This window comes from Drosophila persimilis, unplaced genomic scaffold, assembly GCF_003286085.1.
Source record: "Drosophila persimilis strain 14011-0111.01,24,50 unplaced genomic scaffold, DperRS2 tig00000000-arrow-pilon, whole genome shotgun sequence".
In the NCBI taxonomy this organism is placed as follows: Eukaryota; Metazoa; Arthropoda; class Insecta; order Diptera; family Drosophilidae; genus Drosophila; species Drosophila persimilis.
Genome location: NW_020825288.1, coordinates 837,551 through 854,245, shown reverse-complemented (window position 1 = coordinate 854,245; position 16,695 = coordinate 837,551). Strand labels below are relative to the sequence as shown.

Genomic DNA, 16,695 nt, shown 5'->3' with positions numbered 1-16,695 from the left:
GCCGCTCCGGCTCCGGCTCTGGCTCTGCTGTTGCATGCTTCCATGGTGCACTTAAAATGCCAACGTTGGGCAATAAAAACTCCGCTGCTGCTGGCGCTCCTGCCGCTCCTTTCTGTTGACCATTGTTCGGGGTACATTGTACCCAAAAGTGGCCAAAAGTGCGGGTGCATCTTTGGACCCAAAAAAGAGAAGAAGTCGGAGAAAATTGTCACTGCACTACAATTGGAATTATTATTGGCTGCGATGACTTTGGCTTCTTGGCTGGACACATGCCCCTCCCCTCCGTCCCTCCGCCCCTCGGGCACTGGCGGACACGTTCTGTGCGAAATGACTTTCGGTTTTATGATGCGACGTATCCATTTGACCAGGACACCAGGACACCGGGACACTGTGGGACACTGTAGGAGACGGTGGCTCCTACAGATGCATCTGCTGCTGCTCCTCTCTAGATCTCTCCTCTCTCTCTCTCTCTCTCGCTGCTTGGCGCTCATATCGTTAGCAAAAAACTTGCCAGCAAGTTGTAAAAATGTCTTCGAAAGTCGTAAAAGTATTTCATACATTTTTGTTTTTGCTTTTATTAAGTTGGTCCTTCTTTGCTCCTCCTTTCCCTGGCGGAAGGAAGCAGAAAGCTTGTTCCGTTCTGTGTTCCGCCGTATTATTGTTTATGAGTGCTGTCCGTTTTTATTTCCATTTGATTTTCATAAAGTTTACATGGCTTCGCCTTGGCCACAGTGCTTTCCCCATCGATAAAGATGATGGGCTCTCGCTCCCTCTCTCGTAATTGAGAAACTATGGGCCACTGAGTCAGCCCTTTTGCCAGCAGCCAGCAGCCAGCAGCCACTGTGAGTGCCACATGTGTGCATGTGTCTGTGGGGAGTGGGGCAGCTGCTCTTCTCCGCGTGTGTGTCTGTGGCAAAGCTCACAAAATACCAAACGCCATGTGACAAACAGTTCAATAAAGTACGCAAAATGTGCGGAAAATCGCAAATGTCATGCGGGTGAAAGAAATCTCGAAGCGTTTACCATTTTCCCAGCGCGTGAGAGACGCTGCATGCCCCATCCTTTGCCTTCTGCCTTCTGGTGTGTATTGGAATGGAAATGGAAATGGGAAATTGCGTTCGAGCATTTCCATGCTGCAAATAAAGACGGCAATTTGGCCGCGAGGCGAAAAATTATGAAACGCAAGGAAAAAGATCCAAGAATCGCAGCAGCGGGAGAACTTGCAACAGCAGGAGCAGTGGCAGTGGAGGAGCAGTGGCAGAGTAAACTTAACGTGGCAGATAAATATCCACTGACAGAGAGACAGACTGACGGACAGACAGACGGACGGACGGACGATAAGGGACAGATAAGGGGAAAATGGAGCTGAAGCTGTGGCAGTGGCAGTGGCAGTGGCAGAAAAGTGTTGCAATAAATTTGGAAAAGCAACAAAAAACAATACCGAAAAGTGGCTTTGGCAGATTTTGTGCTGCGTGTGAAAAGTTCTTCGATTCGTTGAGGGGGGGCGGAGTAGAGGGGGGAATTGCATTTTCAGTGACTGCTGCATTCGGGGGCATTGCCGCGGCATTTGCCAGACATTCAACTTTCAACTCTTGCAACAGCAGCAGCGGCAGAAGCAGCACCAGCAGTAGCAGAGGAATAGGAAGCAGAGTTTCTGCTGTTTGTTTGTTTGTATCTCCTACGGTTTCCTGGGGGCACGACAGGAGGGGCCGACCCCCTGCTGACAGGCACGTGCCTGTTGGGGGATCCTTTGCGGGGGATGGCCTACGCGGTGCGTCCATGGAGGAGCAGGATCCCGCGTAAACCCAACAGGAAACTGCATCTGCCTGCCCCCTGATGATCGTCTGCCAAATTCCAGGATTTCAAGTGCAAGCTTTTGGCTTTTCAACTTTATTTCCATTTGCTGCTCGTCCGTTCTTCCCGTCTCCGGTTCCCTCTCTTTTCGGTTGTGTAATCAACATAACAAGCAACTGCCAGTTTACGAGTCTGTTAATGGCTCGTGCACCAGGATGCACATGCAGGATGCACACACACACACACACACACTCGCACACGCCCCTGGGAGACACCCTGCCAGACGAGAGCTTCCTGTGCCACGTCGCGCGGCATGTCTGGCCCAGGCTCGGCCCGAGCCGAACCGAATGCTTCCTGCCAAAAGTGTCGATGATGCTGACGCTTAGTGCTGCCAAGTCGTTGCACTCATCAGAGTAGTGCCCTCCCTACACCCCTATTTTACAGTTCCCCCCCAAACTTCCGCGCAAAACAGTTGCACACAAAAGTTTATTTATCTTGTTTTCGGGGGCCAAACAGGCACACTGGTGCCAGAGAGCATGAAAAAGTGTCTTCTCACGCTTAGGCAGCACTGGCATCTCTTGGAATGGCATCTATGTTTTCATCTCTCAAATTTAATCTAAATGTTTTGTACTGGTTGCTGGCTCTCCTGTTCGAGCATTCTATGCCATTGACCGCACTGTCACCTCCTTTACCGAGCATTCGTACCGATTGGCAGCACTGTCATCTTTTCTTGGCTCGTCTTGGCAGCTTTAGCATCTCTTTGAACAGAATCTACATACATATGTTTTCATCTCTCAAATGTAGAACTGTTACTACTTTCGTTTGAATGTTTCGTTCTAACCCATTGGCCGCACTGTCACCTCTGTCACCGATTGGCAGCACTGTCACCTCTTCTTTGCGCGCCTTGGCATCACTGCCCTCTCTCGAATGCATGTCTACTCTCGTCCCACTGTGCCCACTGGCACTTTTTATGTTAATGCACTTAAATTTCGTTCGCGGCGAGAGTGGGCGTGGACTGGGGCGTGGCGTGGCGTGGCACGGCACGGGTTGTTGCAGTTGCCGTCGATGCCGCCGCATTTTATTACATGCATAATTCCGCCAGGGGATCGACATTGGTCCGCGGTTCGTGGTCCACTCTGCCCAGTACTCGCTTCCAGTGCACGCCCCCTGCCGCCTTCCCCCTTCTACATTGCGTCCCGCTGCTCGTCTCTTATTTATTCCTGTTGCCGTCGTCGTCGTCTGCCGCGTCTGGGCCATGAAAGCGCCAAACTAATGCCGTCGAAACTAATGGTCCAATTCGAGTGGCTCGACGGCGGCGTCCTCGTTTCGGCTGCTGCCAGCCAGCCGTCTGCCCTCTGCCGTCCCTCGCCTGCCCTGAGAGTAGTAATCCTTGAGCTCTCCCTCTCTGGTGCCTCGCGTGGATTGTAAAATTTTCCAGTTAATTTTAGCATCCTCTTCGCCTGCTCCGCCCGAGTCGCTTGCATTTGACAAATTAAAATTGCATGAGCGGAAATGCGGCTTAAAGTTGCGCCGGATGTGGCTGGCAGTGGTGCTTAGGAGCTGCTTCCTGCGGGAGTTTTCCCCAAATAAATTACTTTTCCAGAGCACACACAGGAGTTTCCCTGCTCCTCCCTTTGGTGCTCAACAGGTGGCGGGAGTCGGAAGAGAGTCCATAGAGTTAGAAATTGTAGGCTTAGGTCCGTCCTTCTTCCCCACCCCCAATTGGTGCCCAAAGTTCAAGCCCCTTTCGGTCTTTCTGGATAATGTTAATGAACTGCAAGTGCAACAGTGCCGTGGGGTGCCGTGGCTCTCTCCTCGTACCTGTTGATTTATGGAGTCCACCCTGGAGTCGCCTGCAGGCGCTCGCTTAATTTGCCAGAGTTTATTAAATATGCCGGGGCTACGTGAGCTGCGTGGGGCCTGGAGCTGAGCTCCAGCATCCTCTGGATGGATGTGGATGGGAGGCCATTAGTTGCTGGGGGAACGTCAAGGCGGGGGGAAGTGGAAATTCCTGTTCTGCGGATCCATTCCCCAAAGGATGCATTCGCTGGATGCTGCCGGTTGTGTCCTGGCTTAGCCGAATGGCTCTATTTGCTGCTGGCTCCCCGCCCGAGAATCTTTGGCCATCTTTGAGCTCTGGGCTGTGTGCGCACCTCTACCGTTGCCATCTGCCGTTTACCATCTACCGTCTGCAGATATTTCGTTTCATTTGTGTCCGCTGTGTCCGGGCAGTGACTTATGATGATGAATGCATAAATGCAGCACTTTCCTCCTTGAAGCGCGCATCCTTCAGGCAGTTTTGGGGCAAGGATTTCACGCTTTAAAGCTGCACAGCGGCTGGTCCTTGCTGCTTGCTACTTGCTCCTTGTTCCTGCTACGTGCTCGAGTCAATTGTCACGTCAGGATGGTCCGCACATCCTGCTGCTGCTGCTAACAAATGTGGCAACAATTTGATGCCACTTCCTTCCTGAATGCCTCCCCTCTCTCCAGCAGGGAGGGGAGTCGCCTCTGTCCTGTTTGGCATATCAAATTAGATAACTATTCCATTGAACTGCTGCCGCTGCTGCTGCAACAATGGGTGCCTTGTCCTGCCTCCTTTGGTTGCATCTTCCTGGGGGGAAATGCGTTAATAACATTTAATGTGCGTGCCACTAGCCCGTGCCCCGTGCCCCGTGGCCCTTGCCCTGTGCCCCCTCCTAATGACATTTCCCGAAGTTCATTTCGATTCCTTCAACACTTTTATGGCCCCTCCCCTCTCCTCCCCCGCCCGCTCTAATGTCACTTGGAGTCGCGGATGGGGCTGGCTAATTGACTTTATAGTCGCTTGAATCGTTTACGCCCCTTCTGGCTCTATTTCCCCCCTCTCTCCCCTCTCTCCACTCTCTTTCCTCTCTCCTCTGCAATGTCTTTGGCCTTTATCGGGGGCCTTGCATACTTTTGTGCGCTGCCGCTGGTGGAATGAAAGTTTTGCCGCCTCTGCAAGTTTTTCGCAAGTCTTGCAGAAAATTGTACAAAAGGCGAAGCTTACAGGACGGGGCAGGGACTTGCCGAAGGGGCAGGGGCAGGGGCAGGGGCTGGGGATGTGGCATGCAAATATGCATTTGATTACACGCTCCAAACAAAGGCAAAATGATAAAAGTTTCGCGCCAGCCGCCGCAGAGAATGCAACGACTTTTCGCCTTTTCCCCCTCTGTTCATCCTGTGAGAGGACCTCCTCCGCCTCCGCCTCCGCCTCCGCCTCCTCCCTCTGTCGCGTGCGAAAGCTAAGTAAATTTGTGTGTTTATTTGGCAAACCTCAGAGGAAACTTTGCTTGCAACACCCTGCCACGGAAGCGGGGGCAGGGGCGGACACAGCGAACGACAAAGAACAGAAAATGTCAATCGACCAAGTGGAAAATTTTCATTAAATTAAAAAAGGCGAACAGTTTTCCCTCTACTCTTTCCACACAGATGCAGCCACACCTACACACAGATACACCGAAAAAGAAAAGCTCCCAAGAAGAAGAAAACCCAATGAATGTGCAAAGTTTTATGTTTTTGGCTGCTGGCAGGGCAGGGGGGCAGGGCAGGGCAGGGCAGAGCGGAGATTTGCCTTTTCCTGCGCTTCGTTTTTTAAGTTTTCGTTGAGGTTTTCGCCCCCCTCCGCCCCACTCTACTCTCAAAGGGTGTATCTGTATCTGCATTTGCCTCTGCCTCTGCCTCTCTCTGTCTGTGTGTGTGTGTTGATGAGTGTCGTTCTCAATTTTCTTCTCCTTCTCCTCCATCTTCTTCCTCTGCTTTGCTTCTGTCAGACAAAACGAATAAATGTGCTTAGGCAAGCGAGAAAGAAGGAGAAGAGAAATTGCATGCACAAGTCGTATTGATAACGGGAGAAGTGCCGATGAGCCTGAAACTATGCAACACTTTTTGTTGCTGTGGCAGGAACGTAAGGGACTACAGTACAGTGAAGACTCAGGGTTCGACGTGCAACGACAACGAAACATCACCCGAGAGAACAGCAAGACTCGAATCGTACCCAATGTAATCGCTACACAGCTACGTGTATTTTGTTTTTGCATTCTCGGGCCTGGAGACTCGCCAGCGCCCTCCTCGCCGGGGATTACATCTGGGATCAGCTGGGAACAGTCGGGAGCTGGGTTCTCGGACTCACTCTCACTCGGACTCACTCGGTTGTCTTCTCGCTGTCGCTATGAGCCCGAGCGCGCCACTCAATCCTCACACGACACGAGTGATGCTCCCCAATAGTTGCTGGTGAGACTGGGATCTGATCCTCTGGGCAGTCAACGTCGGGAACTTAGGAGAATAAGCTAGGCTAACTACCACGGATCGGGGTTGATGGGCCTCTTAAAGGAGAGTACCAGAAAAGGCCATTCACTTATTGTATAGTAGCTTTAAGCTTTCCCCGTGTCTCCTATTGTTACAGTGAAAACTCATGAATGAAAGCTGCTGAATAATGTAACCAGGATTGTTTGTAAGCAGCTCTCACTGTCTGCATGGCCAGGCCACTGTATTTTTCTGCCCTTCCATCCCCTGGAAATCCCCCAGCAAATCCCTTCACAATCGAATACAAAATGTGCTCCAGCCTTCGCCCCCACTCTGCCCCACTGAGGCACAAAAACCTTTCCACAATGCCATCCACAATTTGCTTAACAAAAAACCTTTTGACTTGGGTCCTGCGACTTCGTCTCGGGTCCGCACCCTGGGGGCGGCTGACTGCCTCTCAATCAATCAAAAGCCGCTTGTTACTTTTGGCCACACTTTGATCCGTCGGCGCTAAATAAGTCGTGTAAACTGGCAAAATATTTGCCTCCAGTAAGCCGTCCCCCGTCCCCCGTCCCCTGTTCCCTGCTGCGGATTGGGGTCAGAGGGCATGGCCCGTAGGGCTTCTAATGAAGTGTTGACTTCTCCGTCCGACGGGAATGCCCAATCCCTCGTGCTCTCTCTTCATATCAATATCAATTTCGGTTTTTGCTTTCATTTGCTGATTATATCGTGTTTATTTTCTTAGTGATTTGCACTAATACCCACGAGGGGGGAGAGGGTGGACTTTGTTTACCTGCATTTTCTGGCACCTTTTCCTCCCATCTGGCGCTCCCCCTCACGTCGTCCCGTCGTTCGTTGATTTTTGGACATGAAAATGATTTTAAATTTTGTTGCTTCTGGCGGTGGCTGACTGGTCTTTTGGCGCTCTGTCATTGTCAATTACATATTTGGCGGGGAGGACGGCGGTGGGGGCTAAGGTATCCGCCTTGGGCTTTGGGCTGCCCCCAGCTCTACTTTTCCCTCCTTCCGGCTGCTGCTCCTCCTCCTCCTCCTCATGCGGATCATTGCGTGTCAGCCACACACACACACCGCTTTTTCGTTCTTTTTTCCGCGTCATTTTCTGAAATTGGCATTTAGTTTGCGACGAGCGGGATTTACACACACAGACGCACACACATACATTGCGTGGATATATATATAGTTGTAGTAGATGCAGAGCTTCTGTCTCTCTGTCCGTCTGTTCGCCTGTCTGTCTGTCCCTTTCTTGTGCTTTAGTTTAGTTATACAATGGGTGCATTCACCTACACGCGTTGCCTGCGATGATGTCCCGCTGTGAATGCGGCCAGGGCTCAATCTTCGCTCTCCCGCTCTCCCACTCTCCCACGAGTGAGCCTCTGCTGGCGTTGCTGCTGCTGCCGCTGCTGCTGCTGCTCTGCCTGTGGCTGTCGCTCAGCATTTGGTTTGTTCTCGCACTCTCTCTGTCTCTCTCTCCAGTCTGCCGCACTTCCTTTACATGTGTGTGGCTCTCCCGCTCCCACTTTCACTCCCCTGTCCACTCGCAGTGTCTGTGTGAAAAGTGTTGCCAATATCTGTTACTGCATCGCTGCGTTTCTTCTGTCTGTCTTTAGCCCCTCGCTCTCTCTCTTTCTGTAACTGTTTCTGTCTGTGGGTTTGTGTGTGTGTGTCTCACATTTCGTTTATTAAATGACAGCACGATATCTGCAAATGAAATTTTCCTTCAACGCATTTAGCCTCTGCTTCTGTCTCTGTCTCTGCTGCTGCTGCTGCTGCTCCTCTGCTGCTGCAATTGCTGCTTGAATTGACAGTCGGACAGACAGAGACAGACACACACTCACACGTAGACGAACAGATAGATTGACATTTAAGGAACACTCTGCGAGTGGTGTGGCTATGGCCCCTGCGGGGGGCAGAGCATTTAGATGCGTCATAAAATTTTGTGTTCTACCTCGGAGGAAGCTCCTCTTTGCCGCGGTGCTTGCTCTCTTTTAGTTTTTACTTCTTTTTATGTGACTGCCGCAGCACTTTGCCTCAAGTGCCGCCATACACTTTTCGCCTTCTCGACTTCTCGGCTTCCCGCCCCAAAGAAGGATTTCGACCCACGAATGTCCCACAAATAATATTGATTGATAGACGCACAATTCAATTATGAACGAAGGAAGGCCTTTTACGGGTTTCGACCAGAGGCCCATTGAAATTATTAATAAAGCCCCAAAAAGGAAGGAAAAGGAGCAGGAGTAGGGGGAGGGGGAGATGGGGGCTCTGCTGGTGCGTGGCAGTTGGAAAAAACTTGCCCCAAATCTCTGTAGAAATCTTTTGCAAGTCCAATTAGACATTTGGCAAATGGACACAGCAGAAGCGTGAAACGAGAGAGAGAGAGGGAGAGAAAGAGAGAGAGAGAGATAGAAAGTGGACTCCTCTGGTGGCAAACTAATTGTACAACATGAAGCGGCGGAAAAAAAAGCGAGAAAAAGAACGGAAAAATGTTGCAGCCAAAGTTTGTTATTTGTTTCGGTGTTGCTGGGTGTGGCGCGGTGTGGGTGTGTGTGCAACAATTGTTGCAAGTCAGTTGGTGGCGCTAATGAAAAACGACAGGAACGAAAAGCGGCGAAGGGGAGCAGGAATGGCGGAAGACAGAGGAAGGAGCCAGCCAGCAACCGCCATTAAATTTTTGCTTAATAAAGTTGCAGCTGTGGCGCCACAGAGTCAACAAAAAAATGGGGTAGCATCAACACTTAATTGTTTCCACAGAGCCAGGGGCACCGCTCCAAAGGATCCCAGTCCCGATAGGGATCTCTCCTGCTCCTCGCTCCGGAAAATGGAAGATTGAAGAGATCCACGATTGAGGATTGATATCTTTCTGGGCGGGGAAGGTGCCGCAGATGTGCTCCTGCCCTGCCCCACTGGCTCCTGTCTGAATGGATGCCTCCTGATGATGTCTTTCTTAACGCTCAAATTGAGTTAATTAAAAGCAGGGGCAGGGGCAGGAGGCAGGAGGCAGGGGGGCGGCAGAGAGAGATACCTTCTTACACCTTCAGATACCCCCGCTTTGCTTTTGGGAAATGAATGGAATTAATGAGCATAATGGAATGGAATCTGAGAGAACTTAAACACCAAAAGAAGGAGGAGCGTAATGAGCAGAAGGGGCAGGGCATGGGGCAGGGGCAGGGGCAGGGGCAGGGACTGTAGATTTTGGCACAAGTTTTCAATTACCCGACATTTATTTTTGTTAAATTCTAATTAATGCAAAAACCCAGGGAGTGGGAGCTGCACTTTAGTTTTCGCGGGGTCTGGTGCGGGGGCGGGGCTCTTAAATCATTTAAATTTGTGCCGCACGCATAAATAAATATTGACTTGCGGCACGTCGCAGCAGAGGCAGAGGCAGAGGCACAGAGCGACGGCAAATATATATGCAAATTCTTTCCGACTTTTGTTTTCAATTAACTTTTTTCTTCCGCTTTTCCAGTCGCTGCCTGCTTCCGTCTTTGCTTTTCTTTCTTGCGTTTCCTTTTCTGCACGGATTTCCAAGTGGAAATGGATGGTTTTCCATGTGATTTTCCCTGCAAATTGAACAAATTTGTGTAGCATTTTGTGTCGTTGTGGCATGCCCCCGCACCCCTCCCCGCCTGCCCCTTGTGGTTGCGCCACAGTGCGGTGACACACCCGCTGACATTTTGAGTAGTTTTTAATGGGTTCCATCGAAGGACAAACTTGTCGACTTTCACAGGACGCTGCAGGCGGTCCATAAAGGTCCAACCGAAAGTGTCCTTTCCCAAGGCACACATCCACATGCCACACGTGCCAATGTGTGGCTGTACACCCGCAGAGACCCGCAGAGACCCGCAGAGAGCCGCAGAGACGCTCATGAAATATTCTGGCCTTAGCCGCAAAACTTGGCCTACGCCTGGAAGGCAGGCAGGGAGTCCTGCCTGACCTTTGAACCCTTGCCTGCTGACTGCTGCCCGCTGGAACATTCATTAAGCCAGTTATGGGCATTACCAGGGCATTACTGGGAGCCCTGGCAGTAAGTTTGCATTATGCCTGGAGGGGAAACCCTTTCAAGTCGTTGCCACTGGCGGTGGCGCAACAAAGGTAGCGGCGAAATGCAATTTTCCACACGACTGGCGTCCGTCTTTCCTCGGAGCGTCCTCCGCCTTGAGCTGCCCGAAGGAGAGCGATTTGCATACAAATCCCAGCACATATTGACTTGCAGAAAGCGGATTTCAGATTTTAGATTCCAGATTTCGGATCAGTGGGTGGGTGGGGGGATTATGTCGGGGCTTAATTCAATTAGAGCGGATTACGCATACGCCACGTGGCCCCTGCCTCGGCCCTGCCCCTAGGCAAAAGGTCAATGCTTCTTCTACGTGCTACGTGCGTCTCTAAATTCAAGTCTAAGGCGACTGTCAAGTCAACTACCTTTGGGGGGGTGGCAGCACCCCATAGAAGGAGGGGAAGGGGGACTGTTTGGATTGGATTGTTCAAGAGAATCCGCAAACAAATCCTTGATTTATGCGCACATCCTTTGGGCAGGAGCGCCAAAGCCAAACAGCCAAACAGCCAACATTTATTTCCTTATCCACTTGTGCCAATGTGATTTGCCCCTCCCCCCAGCAGCGCGGGGATCCTTAGCCATGCCGGACTCTGGTCAGACAATCAAGGCGGGGAGCACACACGAGCGGAGCGCTACAGTGGCCACTGGCCAGCGCGGACTGGGGCCAGGAGGGCGACCGAAGCGCAGGAGCTGCTTCGAGCACATCCCACCGTGCCCCCCCGGGGTTGATGATGATTTACTGTTACTGTTATGTTGCCTCGAGGATTTACCCGTGTACTCGAGCGTGTCTGACCATTGTGCGTGTGTGTGTGTTTGGGTGTGTGGGAGTGCATCCTGCGAGTCCTCCCCTGCATTCCGGGCTCATCCTTCGCCTGTGATACATAACCTTGAATGCGGTTTTGATGTTTGTCTTTCATTCGGAGTCGAGTCTCTTGCCCCTTCTTCCTGTTTGATTATTTGTACAAATGGCCGCCCGCCTGCATCCTTCCTGGGCATCCTTCCTTTTGTGGCAAGGTCCTGGGAATGCCATTGCCATTGCCATTGCCACTGCCACTGCCACTGCCATGGCCATTGCCATGCGAAAAGCGGATTGCATTCGTGTTCATAAATTGTGGATGCAGCAATGGCGGAGCAGGGACAGGGGCACGGGACAGGGGCGGTGGCAGCAGCAGCAGCAGCCCAGGAATGTTGCTTAAAAATTGCTGATAAATGATCTTTGCTGCCGCGCGTAGATATTTTAATATTTCCCGTCTCAGAGACTGCTGCATGCCGCACAGTGCAGCCAGGAAAAGTCCTTGGCTGAGGGCAAATCAAGTTCACTGCTGGAAGGAAGGTTCCTGAAGCTGCAGCTGCAGCTGCCGTCGGTCTGTGTCTAGGTCCTGCCTTCGCTCTGCTTCTGATTCTGATTCTGTCTGCTGCTCACTTTGCTAATTCCACATAAACACTGCCAAATGGCAATCGTCTGAGCACTGCAGTGGCGCGGGCGGGGGGCCACAGGACACGATACTTTTGTGTGGAATGCCTTTGAGGGACACATCTCTTCCTGAGGGACTCCTGCCATCCTGCCATCCTGCCATCCTGCACACATGTACCATATGTCTGTATGTCTGGCATCAATCTCGGGGAGCTGTCACCACGCGCAGGACTCGGACTCGGACTCCGCGGCCTCTTTAGATGTTGTCTTATTAATGACCCCGCATAATTGTCCCATTCCCTCAAGGATGCCCCTGACTCCTGCCACCGCCTCCTGGCGCAAGAGTTTTCCACTAAGCCACGCCTCGAACGGCGAGAGGAAAAACTAATTTTCTGCTTCTGATTTCGAATTAACTCAAGGAATGAATGAATGAATGAATCGGAGAGTGAGAAGAAAGTTTTGCGTGTACAGTGCGTTTCCCAGCTGTAAGCGAAGCTTGGCTTCAAGTTTGTAGGGCTCTTCCTGGCCCTACACTTATCAGCCGCACTGTATTCGTGTATCCATAACTGTGGTTGGCCTCTAATTCAATTAATTCCTTGAGATTTATACAAAAGTACCATATTTCCCCTCTCTTTGCGGGTCAGGGGGTGTCTCTGCCCGTGTGCACCTGCGACGCTCTGCAATTAGGCTAATCCCCCATTGCAGGACCCGGCAGCCTGGAGGGCATCCATGAATTTCAATTGCTTTTCCAAATTCCTATGAATTTTCATCACTTTTTTCTCTGTTTGGTTTATGTTTGCTGTCGCTGGCTGTGGCGGCCATAAAATGTGATTGAAACGATTTCCAGGCAAGACGCGGCTTTTGTCACACGGCCTGTATCTGTGCCTCTACCTAGGCTTCTCTCTGTGTGTGGGTTTATATTTATTTTATTTCTGTGTTTTTATACCAGGGGTACTCATTACAGGCTGGGTTACTGGGGTGTATTTGATTCGTGGAGAGCCCTTAACAGAAGGAAGTGTTTTCCTATAGGATAAGATTCCTATAGGAGTCTCAGATACATAGTTATTTCTTCAATGAAAATGCCTATAACATCTGTCATTAGATCTGTTTCGAAAGGTAGAATCCATCTGTTTCTGGACACTATCAGGTGTCGACCTGTGTCTCCTCCATAATCAACACCTCGATGGTTCAAGGTGGTTCAATGATTTGTTGTCGCTGCATTTGCCGGAAGAATGGCCAGGAAGATGGGACCAGTTCTCCATTCAAATTGTAGCTGTTAATTTCGTTAATCTCGGACATCTAACGATTGATATTCACGCGATTCCCTCATGCTCACACGCACATTTTCGTTATCTTTTTGGATTTATTCGTCTGTGTGGCAATTTTGAAGCTACGATAAAGTATTACATATCTAAAGGATTACAGATTGCTATTAATGCTAGAACCCTTTGGGCTTTTTCGTGCCTACTCGTTACGATATATTTTTGTAGGGTATTTTAGTGTCGAGGCACGTGTGCCGCGACACCCATACATTTATACTGGGGTTTTTATTTCTGGTGGGTTTTAATTAAAATCGAGTTTATGTGGCGTCCTCGTTGAGCCAAATTACTTGGCAACGTTTCCTCGTTGATGTCTTGCCCCAAGCCCCAAGCCTCATGCTCCATGCCCACCCACACACGCACACGCACACGGACATATTCAAAGGCTCAATCAAATGCCCAAATCCCTCCTTCCCTGTCGTCCCGTTGCTGCCTTCGCAAGTTGCTATTATTTAATTTTTATGCTCGAGCGCTTTTGGCGCCGTAATTTGAGACTTGACAATTTGCCAACCAGCCCCCCAGCAGGGGTGGGGAGAACTTCCTGGGGGGAGTAGATCTAAAATGCCCTCAAAATTGTTGATATTTCAGGTTGGATCTGGTTCAAGAGCCACATTTTAATGAGGGAGCGAGCGGTAGACCGCAGAAGATTCTGTTTGTGGTTTTTGTGGATGCGATTTTCGCTGTGGTTGTAATTTGATTTGTCTGCCAAGAGCGGAACCCCAAAGTAGATCTAGAACTTGCGCTTGACATTTGTTTATAACAATAATAATTCAATTGTTATTCATTCTCTCTCTCTCTTTCTCTCTTTGCAGTGCTGAGCAAGGGACAGGGGGAGACCTGTCGGTACCGCTTCCTGGGAAAATGCGGCGGCTACTGCTGGATCGTCAGCCAGGCCACAATCGTCTACGACAAGCAGAAGCCCCAGAGCGTCGTCTGCGTGAACTACGTCATAAGGTGAGTCGTCGTTCAAGTAATTCAAAAATACTCTGTACTAACCGTAGAATTTTCAATTGGGTATTGAGTCGAGTCCGAATTGAGCCACTAGGGGATTGGATTTTGGATGGGCGAAACAATGCCGGATATTTGCTCATTACATATTGGGGGAGGGGGGCACGTTTTTATCTTTTAATTAAGCCGCAAACGGAAGCCGCTGCTCCACTTTTTCATTATTAATCGACCGAATTTAATTTCCTCCTCCTCGAAATATTTCCAACTGTCGGCAAAGGGGGAGCCTGCTGCGGGCGGGGAGGGGCCTAGGCGTGTGCGTGTGCTGGAAATTTGCACAAAAGCGCGCTCGCTGGAGCGGAGAATCGCTCTCGTCTGCAGGCAGTCTGCGGAATTGATTTGCTTTTCTAATCCGTCAATTATTGTCTCTCTGTCTGTCGCATTGACAGCCGCAGCCGCAGCCGCAGATGTGGCCCACATTTTCCACTCCGTTCCCCACTCCGGGGGGAAGTTTCCATCAATTTCCATATCCATATTTCAAGCACAATTCCGCCTCGTGCACTTTCCTTTTAGCATTTTATTTCAATTTCAATATCGAATATCGAGTTTTTATTTGTTATTTGAATTCTGTTTTTATGGCCGTTGCGTGTGTCCACGTTCGGGTCAACATTGAATAGCAAATTAACAATGGCAACTCTGGCAGCTCTGTCAGAGCGGCAGCGGCTCTCTAATGACCTCAGCAGACACTCGAGAAGCACCTTTATCCGCCCCCTCCCATCCCTCGATTGCTGGATGTCGTGCCAGCAGCAGCGGCAGCACCGGCTCCCTAGAACAACATTCCTCCTTCGTTTTTATTCCTCTTTCAGGTCGACGGGTAAGTACCTCAAATAAATTTGTATTTACTTAATTTAAGCGTGTATAAGCAAATATTTGTGCATTGTTTCATTTGTTTCCTCTTTTCTGCCGCTTCACACTTGGAAGCCCAGAAGGGGAGGGGAACTGGAAGGGGCATATACGGGTATATTGTTCTTTTTTTGGGGGAATGAAAATTCGTTTTTAATTGTACCCCACACTGTCGTTAGAGCCTCGTGCCCCGGTTTTTGGATACATTGTTTATATGGTTTCATTAATTCGAATACATCATCATCACTTTCACTTTGGCAAATGTCTTTTCGGTAACGACACGCCCCCTGATTAGCAAGCAGTTCCCCCACTCCCCTCCTGCACACACATGCCGTCGTATGGATGCAGTCGAGCGGTGCAAATGAATGCTGACAGTTTGCTCTTAATTCAGATACAGCATGTTATTAGCTCTCCCCCTCTCCTTCTCTGGCTGACTATATTATTCTGTTAACTGCGTCAATCAGGCAATGATTCAATGATTCAATTGCCGATGGAACGACGACTCGGAAATCGATTGTGTAATTGTTGACTACGCACTGTTTGCAGGAGCTGAAGCAGAAGCAGAGGAAAAGAGAGAAAAAGAGCGCTGAGAGCGCGAAGCTTTGTGTGCGTTTGCTCTCCTCATTGCTACCGCCCAACAGTACTAGTGAGGAGAGGAGTGCCTGCGCTCTTATCTTGCTTTGATCTCTAGATGTGCGCTGCTTTGATTTAAGGTAATCTCAGGTTGAGAAGCTTTGTTTTTTTCGAGAGAGAGAGCTTGCGCTCGCATTGCATTTTACGGTAAGCTCTGCTCTTCCATGCGCTTGGGTAACTGTTAGTCGACTTGTAGTTTAGCTTTCGTTTTCTGCTCTGATGGCACCGCGAGGACAGCCTACGCTAGCATTCAGTTCGATCTTCTGCTGCCCACTCCTCTGCGTTTGGGTAACAATTAGTCGACTACTAGCTGTAAGCATTTCTCTTCTCTTTTTGCAATTTCGTGCGCATTTGAATGACAACAAATTTATTGGAACAAGCGCATGTTGCTTTTGCAATTGCAACATTTCACAAGCACAGGGCAAGAGAGGGAACGGGATAGCGGGAGTGTTGTGTTTGTCGAGTTGCCAACTAGAAATATTCTCTTTGAAATTTGTTTACTTTTATTTTGGCACTCGCTCTCGCTCTCACTCTCTCACTCTTTTCTGTCCCTACGGTGAAGTGATGTTGGACTTTGTCCGATTTACGGTTCGCTGATAACTGTTCTGCACGGACAGTCGCACCAGTTAAGATAATGGCGTGAATTCATCGAATGGAGAGGGATCGGGAGCGAGAGAGAGAGAGAGAACGGCGGCTGATCGCGTTGATCGTCCCTCAGTTTGGCAGCCGCCTCAAGGTCGCTTTTCTTGTGGGAGCCGTGCAGTCCGATGCGCCGGTCCAATGCGTAATTGTCGATGCATATTTATAGATTCCCGATTTCTTGGCCGTATCTGCGGTGTTGTTCCCACGATTTTGCATAGATAATTCCCCAACCGAACCGGGGTAAATCCAGGGCTATCCAATTAACATTTATTGGCGGATGTTTTCCAGGGAAAATTTGCATTTTTATGGCTCGTCTTGCATAATTTCATCCATGCCTGGGACGCGTTGCTTTTAATTACCAAAACGTACCCCCGCCCCCTGCACTGGATGTCCTTTGTGTGCTGGCGCTGTCCTTGATTTATCGTACTTGACAGGCTCTTTCTTCGGCAGTCCCTTCCACGCGCAACGCAAACTTTTTAGCCCTAATGGAATTTACACGAGTTCTTAACACTTTCCCCAAAAAGATTTCCCCAGCCCCCCCTCGAACCACCGAGCCGACATCGACAGCAGGCTTAGGACGCCATTTTGTGGCTGGGAGACTAAAAATTAAAACAATAAATTAAGCCTAAAACAAGGGAGGGATTCCAAAGGAGAGAGAGAGACAGAGAGAGAGAGGAGGGGGGGGGGGGGGGGGGGAGTCTTCTTTCAGG

General features: G+C 50.0%; 1 protein-coding gene across 2 annotated transcripts in view; it reads left to right on the top strand.

Moving 5' to 3' along the window:
- LOC6594903 (protein similar) overlaps nucleotides 1–16,695 on the top strand; it is a 64,116-nt gene that overhangs the window by 10,896 nt on the left and 36,525 nt on the right. Inside the window, exon 7 of one of the 2 annotated variants that reach the window (XM_026987135.1) lies at nucleotides 13,675–13,816. In XM_026987135.1, coding sequence (XP_026842936.1) covers nucleotides 13,675–13,816 — 142 coding nt within the window. Of the gene's footprint in view, nucleotides 1–13,674; nucleotides 13,821–16,695 lie in introns of those variants that run through there. The other variant, XM_026987132.1, reaches the window with a different exon arrangement.